The sequence below is a fragment of the Anastrepha obliqua genome, chromosome 5, assembly GCF_027943255.1.
Source record: "Anastrepha obliqua isolate idAnaObli1 chromosome 5, idAnaObli1_1.0, whole genome shotgun sequence".
Classification (NCBI taxonomy): domain Eukaryota; kingdom Metazoa; phylum Arthropoda; class Insecta; order Diptera; family Tephritidae; genus Anastrepha; species Anastrepha obliqua.
The window spans coordinates 14,148,295-14,169,386 of NC_072896.1; the positions used below are offsets into that span (position 1 = coordinate 14,148,295).

General features: G+C 32.0%; 1 protein-coding gene across 2 annotated transcripts in view; it reads right to left on the reverse strand.

Annotated features, from left to right (window-relative positions):
• The window catches only part of LOC129246825 (stathmin), a 64,845-nt gene extending 46,278 nt beyond the window's left edge, over positions 1-18,567 (reverse strand). The window contains exon 1 of one of the 2 annotated variants that reach the window (XM_054885468.1): positions 18,472-18,567. In XM_054885468.1, coding sequence (XP_054741443.1) covers positions 18,472-18,493 — 22 coding nt within the window. In that variant the 5' untranslated portion in view covers positions 18,494-18,567. The remainder of the gene's footprint in view (positions 1-18,471) is intronic. The other variant, XM_054885469.1, reaches the window with a different exon arrangement.
• Between the last annotated feature and the right edge of the window lie 2,525 nt (positions 18,568-21,092).

Consider the following 21,092-nt stretch of genomic DNA (forward strand, 5'->3'; position numbering starts at 1 on the left):
ATTAGACCGCGTCCATACAGATACTTTTATTTTGCTTGAACTTTGAACTTTTGCAATTGTTTAGTTTTTGGTCTACATTCAAAAGGAGAATATAAAGGGTGTTGACAACGCACGAGTATCACAAGTAAGCAACAAATGTTTCCCTGTATGAACGTGGACTTACTATTACTCATTAATACTCCAAACAAATGTAATTTTTAGCAGTTTTTTTCCAGTGCCACCAAAATATGTTTGTATTTGTATATACCAGTTGCCGCTATTAAGGCTCTGACGTTTCCATGGTGCAGAACGAAGCTAGTAAACTCCTGTAAGAAGATCAAATCACTTGGGTGTGCAGTTAACATTTCTCTGATCTGCGTTCCAGAACTTAGGAACGTAGAGGGAAATGATATTGCTGATGAGCTTGCCCGGAAGGGGACTGAATTGTTCTCAGAGACCTCCTATCCGGTCATCGGTATACCCCCGATAGTTGTTAAAGGGGAACCGCACAAATTATTTCTCAGTGCAGAAAGTGCAGAAAAGCTGGAGCTCCATTTCTTTAAGTGCTATTTCGAAAGCCCTTTGGCCCCAGTACAATATACGGAGGACTCAGAAAGTCTTTTGGACTCCTCGTCATTCAATTTCCAAACTCGTAGCTGTGTTTACCGATCACTGGACCATCGGCACACCCGCGGAAAAGCTAGGGTTACCTTTTAACCCCCATTGCAGAAGCTGTGGGGGGCTTTCAGAGAATCAGACTGTTGAGCATTTTCTCTGTAAATGCCCGGGTTTGGCAGCTAGACGATTAAGGTCATTGGGTGCTCTTTTATTCGACAGCCTGGCGCAGTGCGCCGACCTAAATCCCATTAATCTTCTCCTTTATATCAACAGCTCTGGTTGGCTGTAGATATTTACCTGTTGGAGGTCTCATAATGGTATCGAAACGGCGCTTTAGTGCTACTTGAAGAGTACCAGACTGGCACTTCAACCATTTCACCTACCTATGTACCTAACACTTGCTTCATCTATTCGCCGCTTGCCAACGCTTGGTGCTTCAGAGTCCAGCATTTTCAAAGTGTCCCGTCTCAAAGTGTGCAAAATGGTTTGAACCCGTCGTAGGACGGAAAAAAGACAAGCGTCCTATTCCTCAGCATATGTCGCTCGAACTGTTATGTAATTTCTTTGTTTTTTTAAAGCATTGCGTCCTAAGGTATGCCTAAATATAATACAAAAATATCACTACTTATACTTAGAAGCCACTGGCCAAAGCATATCGTTTGTGAGCTAAGTTACTATAAACAAAGTCACTTGATCATCGCTAACTTGTTGTTGCTTTTACATGCAAAATTTTCATATGGCGAGCAGCAGAATTCGTTAGCGAACAGACAAGCGGTGAATCGAAAGCTACAGTTTTTTAGTGTAACATACAGAGCACAGAGACTTATTGACAGTTTTGACATTTGTCTTGTTTATATGTAATTTGAATAATTTTTTATTAAAATAAAGGTCATTTACTTGTTTCTTATTTGATTTGAATATTATTAAAATAAAGTTCATTCTACTACAAAAACCATTTAAATCCAAGTTTCATCCGACCCAGTTTCATTAAACTTTCAAATTAAAATAAAAAATTTTATCAAAATTTCAAACTTTTTAGTAAGAATAAAAAAAAAATGGAGTATGCAGTTTTATAGCAGATTTGGTTTTAGTATAATAAAGTACAAGTTTGAAGTGCCTCAAAAATGCCGTTGATTTTTAACGATGTTTTTGGCTAGCGATTCTCTTGCGCATTTTCTTCATATAATGAATGTTCGACCCAACATGTACGCTTTTTTATACATATATACGTTTGTGCATAAAAATAAAATAAAATATATATATAATACCATATATTATATATATACAATATATACATATATATTTGTGAAGTCTCAGCAGAAGCAAGCAGTTCAAAGCTGCAGTATCGTCTGAAAGTAGCAAATTCTTAACTCCAAAAATATTCAGCATTCCATTCAGTAAACCCATACCGAACTCATTCAACGTTATCTTTATGTCTTGGGGAAAATACTACGCTTTTTATTGCAGCTTTTGTAAACTATTATTATTTTTCATCGTAGGTACCATTAAAGTAAGCATAAAACTTATCATAGCGCACTTGACATCATTTCTTTAGGGTTAATATCGAAGAGACACAGAAAGAAAAATGCTTTCCAACGTACGAACAGTTTCATTTTTATATTTCCGACAATGGCCCGAATGAATTTGTTGCATTGTAATTTTTTATGCTTTGTGCAATGGTTAAAAATAGTAACAGTTAAAACGTAGCAAATTCGTAATAACTGAGCGTCGATGATAACAAAGTGGATATGAGTTGGCAAATGCAAAAGAGACACAACAGCAGCATTCAGATATGACAGCAGGCACTACAAAGGGAGAATAATGCATCTACGTGAATAGGTATGAAATGAAAGGAAACTCAGATTGATGGAACATAGAATATATTTGATGGTTTGAGCTGCTTTTTTAATACCACGGAGAATAAAACAAAAAATAGAAACTAGTAATATCTGAAGATTAGTGCCTGCACACTTAGCGAATTGTACTCTTTCCGCCACTTCTTTCGGGCATTAAAAACAATAGCATGGAAAAAGTTAACAGACATAGGCACATACTATACACAGGCAGGCACCACTGGAATCAACCCCTTTCACTGGGGGAAATCCAAGGGGAAGCAGTAAATATTGCTTAAAGGCGATTTAAGTTAAGCATAACAGGGCTTATCAGGCGTTTCATTGAGGCACGTGTTCAGTTCTTATGCTTGCGCATTTTCTGCTCAATACTACCTGCCAGCAAAAAAAAAAAGAAGAAAACATCGAAGAAATAAAAGCAATCACGCAAATAAGTGCCAGTGCTGGAATTTTCTTAAGATTAAATGGCTTTAAAAAGCTACTTTAGGATATTTCTCTGGCACACCCGCAGATAAAATGTAATGGTAAATGGTTAATTTTTAAGATGCAGTTTTCATTTTATGCAGTGCAAAGGTGTCAAGTACAGTAAATAATTCGCGATTTTGCTTGAAGCAATAGCAGTTGGCAGGGGTATTTTTTGCTCTGGAAGAATATCTGCAAGGAGTTGGAGCATTATTTTTGTTGATTTCTAAATTTTTTCAGCTGCTACTCATTCTTGCGTTGTTTTGTAACGTCTTGCATATCTAAAATTTTGATATAGATACACTGATAAGTCTAGTGTGTCACGCCCAAAAAATAATTCTTATAGTTCTACACAACAAAATTTACAAAAAATGCAAAGAAGCAATGGGTGAAATGCAATTTAGATTTCGTGGAGGAATGGGTACAAGAGAAGCTTTATTCTGTATCCAGGTGCTTGTTGAAAATTGTAAAGATGTACAAAAAGTTGTCTTTCTATGTTTCGTAGACTACGAAAAAGCATTTAACACTGTGCAACATGACAAATTGTTCAATATTTTAAGATCTCTGAATATCGACGAAAAGGAAATCCAAGCAATTGAAAATTTATTTTACCACCAAACAGCGCATATTGTAATTGATGGTGACCACACTGAAGACATACCGATTTCGAAAGGTGTTCGACAAGGTTGCATGCTCTCTCCACTGCTCTTCAATATTTAATCCGAAAGAATATTTCAGAAAGCATTACAAAACATTGAGGATGGTATAAAAGTAAATGGCGTTATTAAAAATAACATCAGGTACGCCGACGATACAACGTTGTCTACTATGCCACATCTTGGCTGGCCTTCAAAAATTGGTCGACAAAGTGGCAATGCACAGTCCAGTATAGGGCCTCAAAATCAGCATCAGCAAAACTAAATACGTGGTTGTTAGCAGAAGAAATACATACAAAAACACTTATTTAACAATCAACAATGCTCCTGTAGAAAGAGTAAATAATAAAGAATAAAGATACCTTGGTTGCCTTCTCAACGAAAACTGGGATGCCTCAACAGAAATAAGATGTCGCATCGAAATGGCACGAACCGCATTTCTTAAATATGGTAAAGTCCTAAAATGTCGCGACTTCAATCTCCAACTAAAAATGCGCTTCATAAAATGCTATGTATGGTCAGTTTTGCTATATGACATGGAAATGTGGACTATAAAACTCTTCGACATGAATAGACTGGAATCATTTGAAATATGGCTTCTCCGGAGATTGCTCAAGATACCATGGACCGACCACGTTTCTAATGAAGAAGTGCTGCGAAGAGTTCACGGCGACAGACAACTAATCTAGTGCTTCAAACGACGAAAAACTTCATATTTGGGGCATATTCTACGAAACCCGAAATATGAACTGTTGCAACTCATATTGCAGGGCAAGATTGAAGTAAGATGTATCGGGCGTAAGAAGTTTTCTTGGTTGAGGTACATAAGGCAGTGGACTGGTATACAACGTGTGGGTCTCCTCTTGGAAGCAGCTAGAGACCGAGAATTATTTTCAAATATAGTTCAAAATTTATATTAAAAAAAAAAAAATTGTAAAAGAAACAAAATTGTAAAAAAAAATATTGTAAAAAACCACAAAAAAAAGTGAAAAAAAATTGTAAAAAAAATATTGTAAATAAAATAAACGAAAAAAAATTGTAAAAAAAAAATATTGTAAAATAAACGAAAAAAAATTGTAAAAAAACACAAAAAACAAAAAAAAATTCCAAAAAAAAACAAAAAAAAAATTGTATTACTTTTAAATTGTATAATCGCTTATAATCGATTACGAATACCAAATAAAGAAGAAGATTATAAAATCCATTATATATCAAGACTTTCGCTAAATTATTGCGGAAACGATATTCAGATTTATGTGACCCGAACCGAAAAGCTTGCCGACTCTAAAGCAGCAATAAATGCTATATGGCTAAAATATCTAAACAACCCTCAGATTTCCATACCTAAAAAACTAAATGTCTTCAATGCGTGCTCAAGATTTTATGATGCAAAGGTTTAGGGTATAGAAAAAGCCAGTAGAAAGACGTTTGCTTTTCTTTATTAAAAAACTGATAGTTTTGCCAGGGAATACGTGGAATTATTACATGATCCACATTGAAACCAAACTGCTTCCGCAATATTTGCTTACTCTCAGAGCTCATATCTGCCAAATAACAGACTTCCGCATATTCTTGCTAAAGAGACTGTGCGCCTTAGTGTACACTGGGTTGAACAATGGAAAGAATTATCGCAAACTTTGAATATGCAGCCTCTAAATGCCTTTTCTACTGTTTTCTTGAGGGCATACTATATATTCCGGAATTTATAGAAAAACCAAATGACAAAGAATTTTCGGTATTTTTAAACTCAGCGAAAAAATCTAAATCTCACCATTTGTATCCTGGTCTATCACTTACAAACATCAACTATTTCAGTAAGGACTTGTCTGCTTATTCCATTTGCTCTTTCTAGTCCGGGAGCCAGGGGTCATTTTGACCTCATCATTTCATGTCGACTGATTTTAATACTGACGGCAGACGCCATCCAATGGATGACGAAACCAACCAGCAGGTCCAGTAGCGGTGGGTACGTGCGTGGGATGCTGCGAAACGCGTCGAAAAAAATTTTTAACAACTCCTTTAATACCGGCTGACATTTTTTTTGTGTATTTTTGACATTTAGTAGAATAATAAAAAAAAGTCAGCTGCGCCGTAGAGGGGGAAAATACGTCAGCTGAACAGGCGAACTTGTAAAATAAATTAAAAAGTAAAACTACTTTATGTCGATAAAATTATAATAATGATGGTGAGCTGCGTTTATAGCGGTGGGAAGACCGTCAGCCGAAGCATTGAAATTTCCTCGCGCCGTCGATATGTATGATACATTCTTGCACGAATAGTCCGGGTAAGGCAAGGCCCAAGAAAATATTCAGCACGTCACACGTCATTGGTTCTTGTTCTGCCTATACAAATTCTCTCTGTGAACATTTTGGTGAAAATACATTGGATCTCTTAAATCTTAAATCTGATTTTGAGCTGTAGTGATTATAGAGCTCTGTACAAATTATTATCTAGTTGCCTCAAATACAGGGTGCTTATTCTTAATGAATTCTTGTAAACTGCTTGCTATTTGTTGTGCACTGTTTAATTTATGACAATTTATGAAATGAAGAACATGAAACAACAACCTGAACCGAAAATAGAACCAAATATCGCGATTTTAATAATCAGAATTAATTAGTTTTTAAAAATAAGTCCTTCAAAAAATCACCTCAAGTGATGGAAGCGTTTCAGATTAAAAGGTGTGCAAAAAATTATTAAAAATTGCATCGGCGGGTTCAAAGTAATCATATTATTTGGCCTTTTTAGAAAGATATGTTTAAGGAAAACTTATATAACTAAACCAAATCTTTACGGATTATCATTGGAAATGTATTTTTTACCCTTTCAATGTTTTTTAAATTCACTCAGCTCGAATTTGTTTTTTTTTTGTTTTTGCAAATATCAAGAAACTTCCGTTCTGTGGAAAAAATTTGAAACTTTCTTATGCAGACTTTTTAAGATTGTGATTTGAGATGATTTTTTGGAAAAAATATTTTAAAAGCTAATTTTATCCAAAAAACAAAAAAAAAACAATGTTTTTTGTTTATTTGCCAACTCACGTAAATCATAATATTTTCCGGAAATATTGTTAGGGAAATCTCAAAATACAATAAATTGTATGATTCCGGTGGAAAACCCGTATATTAAAAAAAAAGTTTTTCCTCTGGAATTAAATTTTTATTAGAAACGGAGAAACTATTCAAATCAAAAAGCACTTCTGAGTTATTGCACACGCTAAGTACGGATCGTGTAAAATAAAAATACTAGTTTTTATTATTTTACGTTTTTTTTCATTAATTATGTTAAGCCTCTGCCAAACCTCAGTGCTTTTTCTTGGCTACTGATTGTGCACGAATAAATTTGGTGGCCACTGTATAAATGAAAAGTTTGCTATAAAAATGATAAATCGATTATTAAATGGCATTTAAGTCTTGCGGAATACGCACCACCTTTGTTGGTGTTGTCGGGGTAAAATACACCAGCCATTATGCACACATGTCAGAGCCCACACATACATGCAAACATACAAAGGCACGTTGAATCATCTCAATTAGGTGGCAATAAAAAGCGAGTACAACACCCATAAACGCAAATAACTAAGCATATCACACACACACGCACGCTGACAAAAGCTATTAAAGCAAGCAAAACACGCCCCTGCGTTGGGTACTGTTGAATGTTGGCGGGTGGCATAATTAAAAAGCCATAAAAAATCACAAAAACCACACGTCAGTATGTATGAAGTTACGCACTGACACTCCAACATTGCATGAGCTTGATGTCATCGGCGTTAAACCGACAATGAAAAGGGGAAGTGACAGCAAAAAAGAGTTATTGCAAAGAGAGGAGGAGAGAAACAGGAGAGAGATCGGTATGTTCGTTGAATGTTAATAAAATAATGCTACTTTTTGCACGCCAAGCTGGCTGGTTTGACGTTAACTGTCAACAGTTTTTGTTTCTTGCTTTTATATTTCACTACGAACACTTGATTTCATACTATATGCGCACATACATACATAAAAGAGTGACATACCTCTGTATGTATGCATGATACCGTAAATTTGCAATTGGAATTGGTTGGAGTTGGTTGACAAATAATTGCGTAATGCATTTGAAGCCGTTTCTGTCATTTTATTATAGTTGACAGACAGCAGGGTTTTGAGTGGCTTCATACTGTTGTTGCTACTGCTACTGCAGAGTTGTGCCTTGTACATTGGGTACATGTATGTATGTGTATGTGTGTATGTATGTATGTAGTTGCCAAAGATTAATGCAATAAATCTGTGTAATGCCAAATTGTCAAGAGACAATGACGTTGATCAAGTTGAAAATGATAAATGATTTTGGATGCAGACATTTCGTGCGCACTCAGCTGGCTTTTATGCTACAATTGACTGGTGTTTGTTGGAAATTTTAATAGCTTGAGTGATGGGGATAATAATTTCCTATCGCCAAAAGCATAAGTTAAATGTACTAGGTATGTTACAACTTATAATGTATGTAGGTTACAAAATATATCTAGCACTAGAGAGTGAAAGATAATCATGACATGGTACGAAAAAGTTGCAGGGATAAAAAAATTTGATAATTCTAAACAAATCAAATTTAAATTATAAATTATGTTAAAATAGATGCGTTACTCATTTTAATCGAGTTTGTTAATATTTTTTGGTGTAACCTTGAATTTTAAGGAGAGGTAAAATGGTTAAGAAATTTTGAAAAATACGTTATTTTTGTTTTCGTTTTTTTAAAGAAACAATTTTCGTGAAATGGTAAACTTGGAGTATTAAGCAAGAAAAAAAAATAATAAAAAATAAATTGCATTTAATATATTTTGTGCAAAAATAATCGAATTTCTTTCAACTTAATTTAAAATAAGATTTTTTCTGCTTAGCCATCAAAAAAAATTATATTTATTTTAAGAAAGTGCAGAGTAATATTTTTAATTAGTGAAAAAAAATAAACCAAAAAATAAAAAAAAATACAATTAAAATAAAAAAAATAATAGTCAAAAAATAAATAAAAATTCAAACTAAGAAAAAATATACCACGTGAAGCTAAAAATCTTTACGATTTATCAAAAAAAATTTTTGAATTTCTTTTAAGATTTTTTAATTAGACTTTACTCTGGTGAAAAAATTTAAAAAAAAATGATAAAAAAAATAATAAAAAAATAATATATAAAAAAAAATTAAAAAGAAAATAAAAATAAAAAAATAATAGTGAAAAAATAAATAAAAATTCAAAATAAAAAAATATACCACGCGAAGCTAAAAATCTTTACGATTTATCCAAAAAAAAAGTTTTAATTCTTTTAAGATACTGCAGAGTAATAATTTTAGTTAGACTTTACTCTGGAAAAAAAATTAAAAATAATAATAAAAAAAAAAAAAATTATTACACAACTTTTTTTTTTTAGTTTAAAAATTTACAATTTGTCCAAAAACAATTGTGTTCCTTTTAAAATACTACCGAGAAATTTTTTTAATTAGACTATGCTCTGGTAAGAAAAAAATAGAAAAAATAAAAATAAAAATTAAAAAAAAGTTAAAATAAAAATATGAAGTAAACACGTTTTCAATGCCAGTAGCTTCCAATAGCTTTAACAGCTAAGCGATGTTATGCCCAGTGATCCAAGTAAATGGTCTATCAAAAGTTGCGCTTAGATGGTCAATAGTGAATAATTCCTAGACGGTACTTTCTTTTTTGTCAACTTTGACATTTATCAAGTAGGGAGATGTAGAGTTTTAAACGATAGAACAAAGCCTTAATAAAATTATTAAAACTTCTTATCAAAATGATCGATCTTTGAGAAAAACATACAGAAAAATTTGTAATATTTCGGTGGAAATAATCGTCAGAATTCGCTGGCAATTCAAAGGTTGGTGAAAAGCTTTCAAGAAACTGGTTTCATCGAGGATAGAAAGAGGAGGAGAGGGCAGATCAAAAACTGGACGTTCTGGTGAGAATATTTTTAATAATAGCTAAGACTATGAAAAATAATTCCTACAAAACTTGATAATGGACTCACTTTTGAAGTTATATTCAAATACTTATAGAGAATCGTTTATACTATTTTTTTTTAATTTTTTTATTTTTTATTTCTTTTAGACTATTTTTTTACTTTTATCTAATTCTTATTTTCATTTGTCTTATTTTATTTAGTATTATTTGTTTTTTTGCTTTACACACATACATATAAAGTGCATATGTATATACGTTTTAAGTCTTTATTTTAATTTGTTGCTTTATTTTATTTTACTTTTTTCAGTACTCCGAGCGTTTATCACCCGCACAAACGCAGCGATTCCAGGACCGCAGCAACGGCACAAATTACCGCAAGGCAATACCAAGAAAGGCGACGCCGGAATGGATAGCACTTTATAGTACGCACAAGCACTAGCCAGGAAACGGTAATAAGCGCCAAAAAGTAGGCACAAAACAAAAAAACGCCAACAAATTGGGACCAAAAGACGACCCAAACAGAGGCACCACGGAAATATAACGCCAAAAAAGTAGGCACCAAAAATATATTTCCTACAAGTTTGCACCAACAAACAAGCGCCAAAAAGTAGGCAGTGTTATTTCTCACTAAAAATTAGCAGCCCCAAGGAAAAACTCAGGAAAAATAGCCTAAAGTGTATCTAAGATATATATATTATAAGGTATAGATCTCTCCCTCACTCCTTTTCCTTTACGTTATATCTTTTTTCTCTCTCGCGGAACGAAAATGCCCAAAACGTTGCATGGCCTTGAAATTTTACTCTCGATTCTCGTTCGTCCATCGACCCCTAAGAAGTTTCACTTCAAAAAATTTATTATTCTTTCAAACAAATTTTCTTACCAAAACATATTAGCGAGCATTGTTTGAGCTCGCACACAAACACCAACTCCACACATATGTATATTTTCATGTAGTACAATCAGTCATCACACAAGCTGCAGTCATGCTATCATGCAATTAAATTCCATAATATTCATGAAAGGATTTTAATTTGCATTTAATTAAATTAGGAGCTGTTTTATGGAACGACAGTAAAAGTCGTGAGTGTTTGTGTGAGAGCAAGTGCTCGCACTCATTACTCAGCAATTTTGTAGTGCCGTAAATGCATGCCTGTGTTGGTGGCGGTAGAAAGCAACTTTAATGTAAATTCCAAAACTTTGTGTGTGCGATACTGGTAGACACACATACATACATACTTATTTACATATACAGAAGTATCAGGCGAAACATTGGTCGACAGCAAAAACAGCAGTCGAAATAATGAAACCAGTAACACCAGAAGTGAAAAAGCTCGAGGGAGCAACGACAACAAGTACAGGCTCATAGTACGAGTAATAGTACCTCAGGCATATGTTGAAACATCAGCTGATATGAGAATGTCGCATGCGCTCAAATGTGCGCTACACTTTCAAGGAAGTAAATGTGGCACATGCACATACACACTCACATTTCCTGCCGCCGAATGTGCCTATACTTATTTGAACAAATCCTACAATTCTCAAAATTTGTAGATACACGAAAGTTTCCCGTTGTCAATTAGAAAATTATTTCGACTGCTTGACTATGTTGCCGCCCATTTATGTATGTGTATATGTACACACACGTATATACTTGCCCATATTTGAGTGCCTGCCAAAAGCGACGAGTAAGCATTTGCCATTCCGACCTCATAAGGCAGACGTTGCAAATTTATTATGCGAAAATTAAATTAACTTCATCACAGTCCAAAGTGTGAGTCATTAGAAATTCGCTACATGGCGTATATTTTTGCTGTACTCCCTTTGGTGGTGGTGGTGGGGGTGTTGTTGGGAGTCGCTGATGTTCCGCTGGAGGGCACTATCTGTTAGTACGCCTCAAATCATGCAGCAGGAAATGATATTACCATCTACTTGCTGGTTATCCAGCACGAAATGAATGAGAAATTCAAAAACAGTGAAATATCTGTGAATGTTTATATGTATGTATGTTTGTTGGTTCGTCTGTAGATCAGATGAATTGTGAATTTTGCTAGCGTTTGCGAAGGGATGTGAATAAAATATGATGAGCATAATGAACTCTCGAAGGAATGACAAATACCAAAACTAATTATTTTATTCATTCGGATTGAATAGTGGAATAAAATAGTAAATAAAATAAAATGAAAACAAAGTGGCATAACCGCATAACAAAGCATAGCATACTATAATATAGCACATCATAACATAAAAAATTCATGAACTTGAAATGAATGAAGCAACAATATAATATGCAATAAAATAAAAGTACAAAGAAATGACATAAAAAAAATTGAATAACAAATGAAAAAATTATTAAAATATAATAAAATTAAACGAAAATTTAATAGATATAAATTGAATTAAAGTGTAAAAGAATAAAGGGCCTTTATAAAGAAAAAACAAGGAAAAATTAATAAATAAACAAAATGCAAAGAAATATAACAAATAATAAAAATTTAGTAAAAAAAAAAATAATATAAATAGTAAGAAAAAAAACATAAAACCAAATTGAATAGAGAGAGATAAATTCAGTTTCTCAAAGAATAAAGAAATCAAAGATTTTTATAGCATAAAACACAATAAAAAAAAGAAAATTAAATAATGAACAAAAAAGTTGAAAAAAGTAAAGTTCAAATAAAACGAAAATTAAATTCAATACAAAAAAACTAAAAAATCAATAAAATAAGAAAAAAATAAATAAATATATGTATTTGAGTCTAAGGCAAAGGAAAGTAAAGAAAAATAAAATAAAAATTAAGTAAAAATGAAAAGGCTGAGCCGAAAGTAAATGAAAGTAGCACAAAATTAAATAAAATATAAAACATCAATAAATAAAACAAAAATTGAATAGAATAAATTCAGTTATTTAAAGTATAATGAAATATTTTTTTTTAATAAAAAATCGAGTGAAAACCAGAACAAAAAATAAAAATAAAATAAAATAAAAATTTGACAAAAATAAAGTTGAAATAAAACCTAAATTAAATTAAATACAAAAACACTAACAAAATAAAAAAAAAAAAAAACAAAAAAAAAATTTGTATCTAAAGAAAAATAAAGTAAAGTAAAATAAAATAAAAATTATCCTTGATATATGGCCGAAAATAAACAAAAATAGCTCAGAATGGAACAAAAGATCACTAAAAAAAAAATAATAATATAAAACAAATAAAAATTATTTAAATAGAAATAAAAACCTGAACACAAATATGAAAACAGCACAAAATTAAATAAATAAAAAAAAAATATAGATATATACAGTAAGGAAAATAAAATAAAAGACATGAAAATACAAATTAAGTAAAAATAAAAACTAAAACAAATATCAACAGCACAAAAGTAAATATAAACAAGAAAGAAAAAAATAATAATAAAGTAAAATGAAATAAAATAATATAGAAAAAATTAAAAACATAAATTAAAAAAATATATAAATAAAAAAAAAAAATAAATAAAAGAATGAAATAAAATATAGAAATGAAATAAAATAAGAAATTTTAAACAAAAAAAAAATGCCTTGAAAAATAAATACAAGATAAATAAAATAAATAAATAATACAATAAATAAATGAAAATCAAAATTTAAATAAAATATAAAACTGAATTCCATTACAAACAAAAGTAAAACAAAAATAATATATTAATACTAAGAGTATAAAATAAAACAAAATAGAGAGAAAAAAATAAATTAAATAAAAATGTTAAACAAAATAAGCACAAAAAATAATATTAATAATAAAGTAAAATTAAATAAATGAAAATTAAAATTAAATAAAAATATAAAACTGAGATCCATTAAAAAAAGTAAAAAAATAAAACAGGTAAAAAAATTATATTAAATAAAATAAAATAGAAAAAAATATAAAAAAAAAATAAAAAAAAAAATAAAAAGGAAAAAAGTGTAAACAGAAAAAAACGGCATAAAAAATATGTATAAAATAAAGAAATGAAATAAGTAAAAAATTTAAAGAAAAAAGTGAAATAAAATCCAATAAAATGCAATAAATAAAGTAAAAAAAAAACAAAAAAATAAAATTTTATGTGAAAATTCGAACAAAAACTTGAATAAAAATCTCTCACAAGAATTATTCTAATGCGTAGTTGTATTTGTTTTGGAATCCATTATGGCAATGAGTGCATTCCAAATTTTCTGAACGTTTGCACTATTTTACGTATTCAGCAGCATAAATTTGCTCAAATTGTTGCTGCTACTGCTGCTAATCGTCGGTGAGTTGTTGGCCATTTACCAGTTCATTCATATGCGCAATTAGCAGTTATGCGCCACCACTACACTCTCTGGGGTGTTATTGTGGAGTACCAATGGCCATCGCTGTTGGCTCAGTTTCAGCCAACGGGTGTGGACATGGAAATTCATGCATGTATGTATGTATGTATGCATGTATTTTTTAAATGGAAAGCCTGCATATGTTTGGATGTGCTTGTGTGCGCTTATTTAACTTCGTTGACATAACACAAACAGCACATGAAGAAATTCGAGCGAGCTGAATACCATTTTTTCTTATTGTAGGGTGGTGGCAAAAGTTTATAATCGTGATAAATGTCGTATGTAATGACAGAATGTAGACATAAAAAAAGGAAACATATTTATATTGTATTTGTTGGTGCAAACATCGAAATTTTTCCATCTACATAATCGCATTTATGTTCGAGTGAAAGGTTAATGTTCGCTTGGTTTGTCACATTCAGGGTGTGCGGTAACTATAGAGTTGCCATGTAGACAAAGAAACTTTTTATAATTATTTTGTATCCAAAAGTGGTTCAAGTTTTATGGCTTTTTTTGTATTTAGGCGAGCATTTTAGTTAAGGTTTTTAGCCTAGTCTCATCTCTTGTTGGCTGAGACTGCAAAATTATCAAACTTTTACAGCCAGAATGCAACCTTACGAGAATATTTAAGCTGTTAGCGAAGCTCAGGCCTCACTTTGCCCAACTGGGCATTGGTCTATTAGTTAGCAGGCAAAGTGACTACTGCAGAAGCTGATGAAATCCAGGGAGGCAAATGAACAGTGAAGCATCTGCTGAGTAGATGACCGGCTGTATTGAAGAAGTGATTAACAAAATTGGGAGCATTTGAGTACAATTCTTATAGTATTTGTCTCACTAGAGTCTTCACAGCATTGGCAATTTTTTCCCGACTACGCTGATTAGCTTTCGAACAGCCATTAGAGGAACGAAATGACAATTTTACAGTGAGTCAAACAAGTTTTGGCACAATGTGTTTTTGCTTAACGATGTTCGCAATGTTTTCCAAGCCAATTTTTTTTCGTTGATTTTACATAAAAATATATTTCATACTACAACAAAATCAACATATTTAAAAGTTTAAAATTCCTTAAAGCAGAAAAACTATTAACAGTCAACGGCAATTTTTAGCAATTTAGGCTAACCCAAATTCTCTTACACTTAAATTAAGTAGGCTCTAAAATTGCATACCAAAACAATTTTAAAATTCTGATTAAAAAGTTCGAAATTGCGATGAAAAATGTAAGATCAAAATTTGGGCATAGTGTGAGCTCGATTTATACAGCTGTTCTTAAAGTAAGTACCATATTTTTATACAAATTAACAAACAAAAAATTTTTTTTGCATGAAAATATTGTAAAAAAAATCACTGTGCCAAACCTTTAAAAAAAAAAAAAATAAACGGGATTTTTAGCAATTTTAAGCTGACACACATTTTCTTACCCTTAAAGAATGTAGAATTACATACCAAAACAATTTTAAAATTCTGATTAAAAAGTTCGAAATGCCGAGGAACAATTTATGACTATTTTTAAATTTTGGGCAAAGTGTGAGATTCTATTTATACAGCTTTTCTTATAGTAAGCACCATATTTTTACACAAATTAACAAAAAAAAATTTTTTTTGCATGAAAATATTGTAAAAAATATCACTGTGCTAAACCTTTTTTAGAAATAAGCGGGAATTCGCAGCAATTTTTAGCTAGCACACACTTTGTTACACTTAAATTAAGTAGGCTATAGAATTCCATACCAGAAAAAATTTAAAAATTCTGACTGAAAAGTTCGGAATTCCGATGAAAATGTTTGAGTTTAGAGTTCTACAGTTTTAATTATAATACGTAGCATATTTTATAAATTAGCAGCAGTCATTAGTGCAACGAAATGACATTTTTACAGTGAGTCAAACAAGTTTTGGTACAATGAGTTTTTTTAACAATATTCGCAATGTTTTTCATGAAAATTTTTTTCATTAATTTTGTATAAGAATAGAACTATAATAAAATAAAAACAATACAATATGCAAAAAAATTATGAATTATTGGTCTATGAATAAGTTCGTGCGGTTTTTTTTCGAAATTTGAATTTCGGATCAGTCCCATGGCTTTTAAACGTTTGGAAATGGTTGATTGATCAACTCCCAAAGTTTTTACAACCTCTTCTTGCGTTTGAGCCGGATCTTGATCGAGCAATTCCTCCAATTCGGTATCCATGAACTTTGGCGGCGCGGCCAAAATCACCACTTTTAAAGCGTGCAAACCACTTCTGGCACGTTCGCTCAGCTAGAGCATGCTCACCATAAACTTCCACCAAGATACGATGACTTTCGGCTGCTTTTTTCTTCATATTAAAGAATTCCCCGAAAAACACATTATTTGGCACGAAATTCGACATTTTCAAGTGTGGTAAAAATATTGTTGTTTACGCTTCAAATAAAAAACTTATACTGACGTTTGTGCCTTACGACAGTAGCTCTCCAATGAATGTTTGGAAATGTGGATCGATGGAATAATAATCAAGTAACGCCATCTGTTGTAAAACCGCACGAACTTATCCATAGACCAATATAAACGGGAATTTTTAGAAATTTCAAATTGAAACACACTTTCTTACTTACACTTAAATTAGTAAGCTTCAAAATTGTAAACCAGAACAAAAAAAAAATTAAAATTAAAAATGTTTGAACAAAAATAAAAATTAAAAATTCTTGTGCAGTTTTGAGTGAAGTTGGCAACTCTATTTTTAAAGATTTTTTATAATAAAAACCATATTTTTATACAAAATATTTGTATTTTTTCAGTTTTGGCTGAAGATAGAGACACGATCTACATAGTTTTCATTATAATAAAAAGTATATTTTCATACAAAATTAATAAAAAAAAATGGTGATTAAAATATTCTAAAAAAAAAAAAATCACTGTGCCAAAACCTTTTTGACTAACTGTATTAGTTAATTGGACGTTGTCTTTCGTTGTTATCCTAATCTAAATTGTTATAACAGAACAATACTTTAGTTTACTACAGAAAACTGGGGTGAGAAAAAAAACATTCATGAAAATATTGTAAAAAAATCACTTGTGCCAAAACTTTTTAGACTGACTGTATTAGTTAGTTGAACTTTGTCACTTTGTCATCGTAATCTAAATTGTCTTAACAGAACAATAACTTGATTTACTACAGAAAGCTGGGGTGAGAATCTGGCTCTTTCCTTACTACCTCCTGCTGCTACTGCTATGCTAACCTAACCTCAATGAGTAAATTATTTTATTTTTTATTTATTTAATTCGGTCTAAAGAAGTACACTGATTAATTTGCAGTTATTAATTAAATTTTTTGAACAGATGAATCTTAAATTTACCAATACTTCAATTAAAATCAATTACATTGAAATATGAGTCACACAATTTGACGCACATAGTCTTCATTTTTGTAGTATGCACTGTGCCTACCAGTATTCTAATATATTGTTCCCTAAGTTACACGGATCATCATTTAAATTGTGTAAATGGATTAGATCGACACACTGTATGCTCCCATTCAAAACGTTATATAGAAATGCTAAGTAGAAGTAGTTCCTTGTACGCTGCAAAGACTGCAGGCCTAGCAATTTTCGCGTGAAAACATAAGATGGGAGGCAATCTTGCCATAAGAATTTACGCATAGCCATTTTTATAAAATTTTTCGGGAATTTCTCTATTTTGCTCAAATGTACCCCATAATAAAGGTTCCCTTTTGATAAACAGTACGCAAAGCGGCTAAGGTAAGTAAAGGTATGTTAAGGCACTTTAAGTTAAGGGATGATTTAACTGCTGCATGCTTCCCTAATGAAGCTAATTATCGAAGACGAAAATCGATGTTTTGAAGCTTTTATTTCAGTTTTAGTAAAGTTTTTAAATATTATTGGAGAATTTTTATTTAACCCAAAATGAATGCTTACGCTAGGGAATTTCTTTCTAAGACGTTGGCAACTCTGATAATAATAACGTAATCAAGTAATGAATTAGTCGAAAATGATGCCACCGCCGTATCATATAAAGTTGCATATTGAATTTCCTATTTGGGTATTGTATAATGGGCAACAGCGTTAGTGATTATTTGTCACTTTATTTCCAAAAAAATATTTTATTTAAAAAAAAAAAATTTTTTTTAATTTGAAAAAAAAAAAAAAAATTTTAATATTAGTTTTTTGTTTAATGGAAAATAACACAGCTAAAGAAAATGAATCCTCAACGAAATAGCAGATCTATGCAAGTAACCCCTTTTAAAGCATTTTTAATCCATAAAAAAATGTCCCATCCAATAGTTACTGTTTAACCCTCCTCCGTTGGGCACCCGGGTATGGCCAGACTGCCTTTTTTCGATTTTTGGTGTGAATTTAACATATTTCTATTATAGCTAACGAATATAAGCTTCCAGGTAACTTCCTAAAATTTCATATTCTATCGATTTATGAATATAACCTCTTAAAACGGAACCTCAAATAAGACGAAAAAAGGCCAGGCTCGAGTGCTCAACCGAGGGATTTAAAAAAGGTGTACACCGAAGGGTTACCAACTTTATAATCATTTATTGCAAAACAATTTCTTTTTTAAATCGGTATTAAAAATGAAAATAAAAAATTTAAAATTAAAATCATTTCCCTAAAACTACGAAAACTACTTACACGTGCAGTTGATGGCCACCATTATTATGCAGCTTTAGTTGTAACTCAATACAGGCAGTGTAAGGCAGACGTGAAATGCACAGCAAAATGCTTCTTCTTGTTTAATTTTAAATTATTATCTAATATTATTTAGCTATTATTACCCGATATATTAGGTAATTTTTTTCTTGTTTTTTGCGAAAAAGGTCGTTGTAGCCACAAGCCACTTAAGGCGTTGAAATTCCTGCACAACACACTTGAACGGGCAAGAGATCACACCGGAATGTTAGAGCTGACTGCTGACTGAAATGAACACAACACCATCGACTGGCGGTTGCAACACAAACTGCGATGGCGATGACAAAAATGTGGCAAACAACATTCGACTGCGAGACGGCAGCAGCAGCACCTAATAGCGAGCAGTCGCAGCAGCGCGACAGCAACAACAACAAGCGCGACAGCGACAGCGCTAGCAGACACAAACAATAAATACACACACACACGAACATCTAAACATACACACATGGACAATATGCATATGTATGTAAGCAACAAAAAAGCAAAAGAGGACATTGGACGAAGAAGGACGAAAAAGTGCAAATGTATGTAAGTGGGGGGAAAAATGTAAAACGCTGAATGATGAGCTGCTAGCAGCGCCAGCAAAAGGCTTATAGAATCGAGTTATAAAGGATAGACGAGAATGCTGGTTTTGTAGCATACTTTTTGGCGTGTATGCCAAGCGATTTTTCATGCACACACACATACACTTACCATCACCGCGTACATATTTTGGGTGTGTTTTATACTTATACGTTTGTACGCGTGTGTGTGTGTGTGCGCGGTGCAATGGAATTTTATGCTGTGCAAGCATTTCGCTGCTGCTCGTTGTTATTGTCGCTGTTGTGCTGGGCAACATTTCCACGTACTGTATAAGTATACAGGGGCGATGGATGGCATAACAGTAAGGATACCAAACTGTTGTTGTTCGTTGTTGGTGTGCAGAGCGAAATCGCTTGCATATAACGAATACACAAACAGCGCAACGAATGCAAACGCAAACAGGCAAGGACAAATAACAAATACAAATGTAAACGGCAAATAGCAAGCATTCACACACACACACATATATACCAATACTTATGCAACAATATTACGAACAAATGGATGTGTACCGGTGCTGAATTGTGCAATAACAATGATGCCGTGCAAATTGAGTTGTTGCTGAGTTGGTGAGCACAGTGTGTCATAATTGGCTAAATCGCAAGTGCAGAGTTTTTGTTTTGTAGGTAAAGACAAAAAAAAAATTTTTTTTAGCTAAGGACAACAAAAAAAATTTGCAACTAAAGAAAACAAAAAAAAGCAGTTTTGTAGATAAAGACAACACCAACAAAAACTTTTGTAGCTAAAGACAACAAAAAAAAAATAACTTTGTAGCTAAAGACAAAAAAAAACAATTCTGTAGATAAAAGACAACAAAAAAAAAAAATTCTGTAGGCAAAAAAAACAAAAAACAAATTCTGACCAATAGACCGCAAGGCTGCGGGCAAGAAAGTCAGCTATCATTAATTTCGCATCTGAGTCATCTTTTGATGCTAATTAACATTTTATGATTTATTATTGCGATTTAAAAAATAAATTGGATAATTACACAGGCCGTCATAAGTTTTACCGGAAATCATAGTCTACTTTTCTAAGAGCTTTCGGTATACTGTTTCAAAATTCGAGCATATAATTGCTCAAATCTGCGATATTTTAACCTCAAAATGCAGAAACCGCTTTTTGGTATAAATTTGAGGTTATGTGGCATCATGACTTTTACAAAAAAAAAAAAAAAAAAAATAAATACTACCATACACTGCACTTTAAAGTAAAAGTGTTCTGCCATCGGCCCCCGAATTCGCTTCAAAAGCTTACTTTGTGAAGATATCGAATTTTAAAAATTTTTCGTTCCTGGTCCTTAGTAGCTTTTTTTAATATTAAGAAATTTATTAATTTAAAAATCTATAGAAAAATTCTTCGTCTATGTGACAATGTTTGTGTGTAATGTAACTTCAGTCAAATACGCGTGCAGCGTAATATTTTTGTTTCTATTTTCTGGCTTCTGGTAAAATATTTTTACTTAATTTTGATTACTCGGGCTATTGAAACATGAAAGTTTTCTTATATCTGATATTTAACTGAATCCTTTACATCACCAAAGCAAAGCGAATTTGACGCTCTTAGCTCACTTTTACATTTTCAAGGAATTTAACCCACTAAACAGGAAAATTCTACTTAAACACTTTTTCATAGAAACTATTTTGAAATATGAACTTCGGCGTTTTTTTGTGTGTCTTATTGGAGTTGTTGCGATTTTTTGACTATATATACTTACAGGGTGCATATGGCATTTGAGGCTATGCAGGTATGTGGCTATAACTTCCCAAAACCACTATTCTTCTTTTCGCTCATTTTAACAAAAGAAATGGAGGATTAGAACTTAACTTAAGGAATTAAGAGAGCTGGACCTCATTGACGAGGACCTTTCAAAATTAATGAGCGTCTGTGAGAGAGAGCTTAATATTTCTGAGGGTCTTATCCGTGGAGTTGTTCATGAAGATCTCCGGGTATAAACCCTCCGTTATGTGCAGAAGACAGGGAAT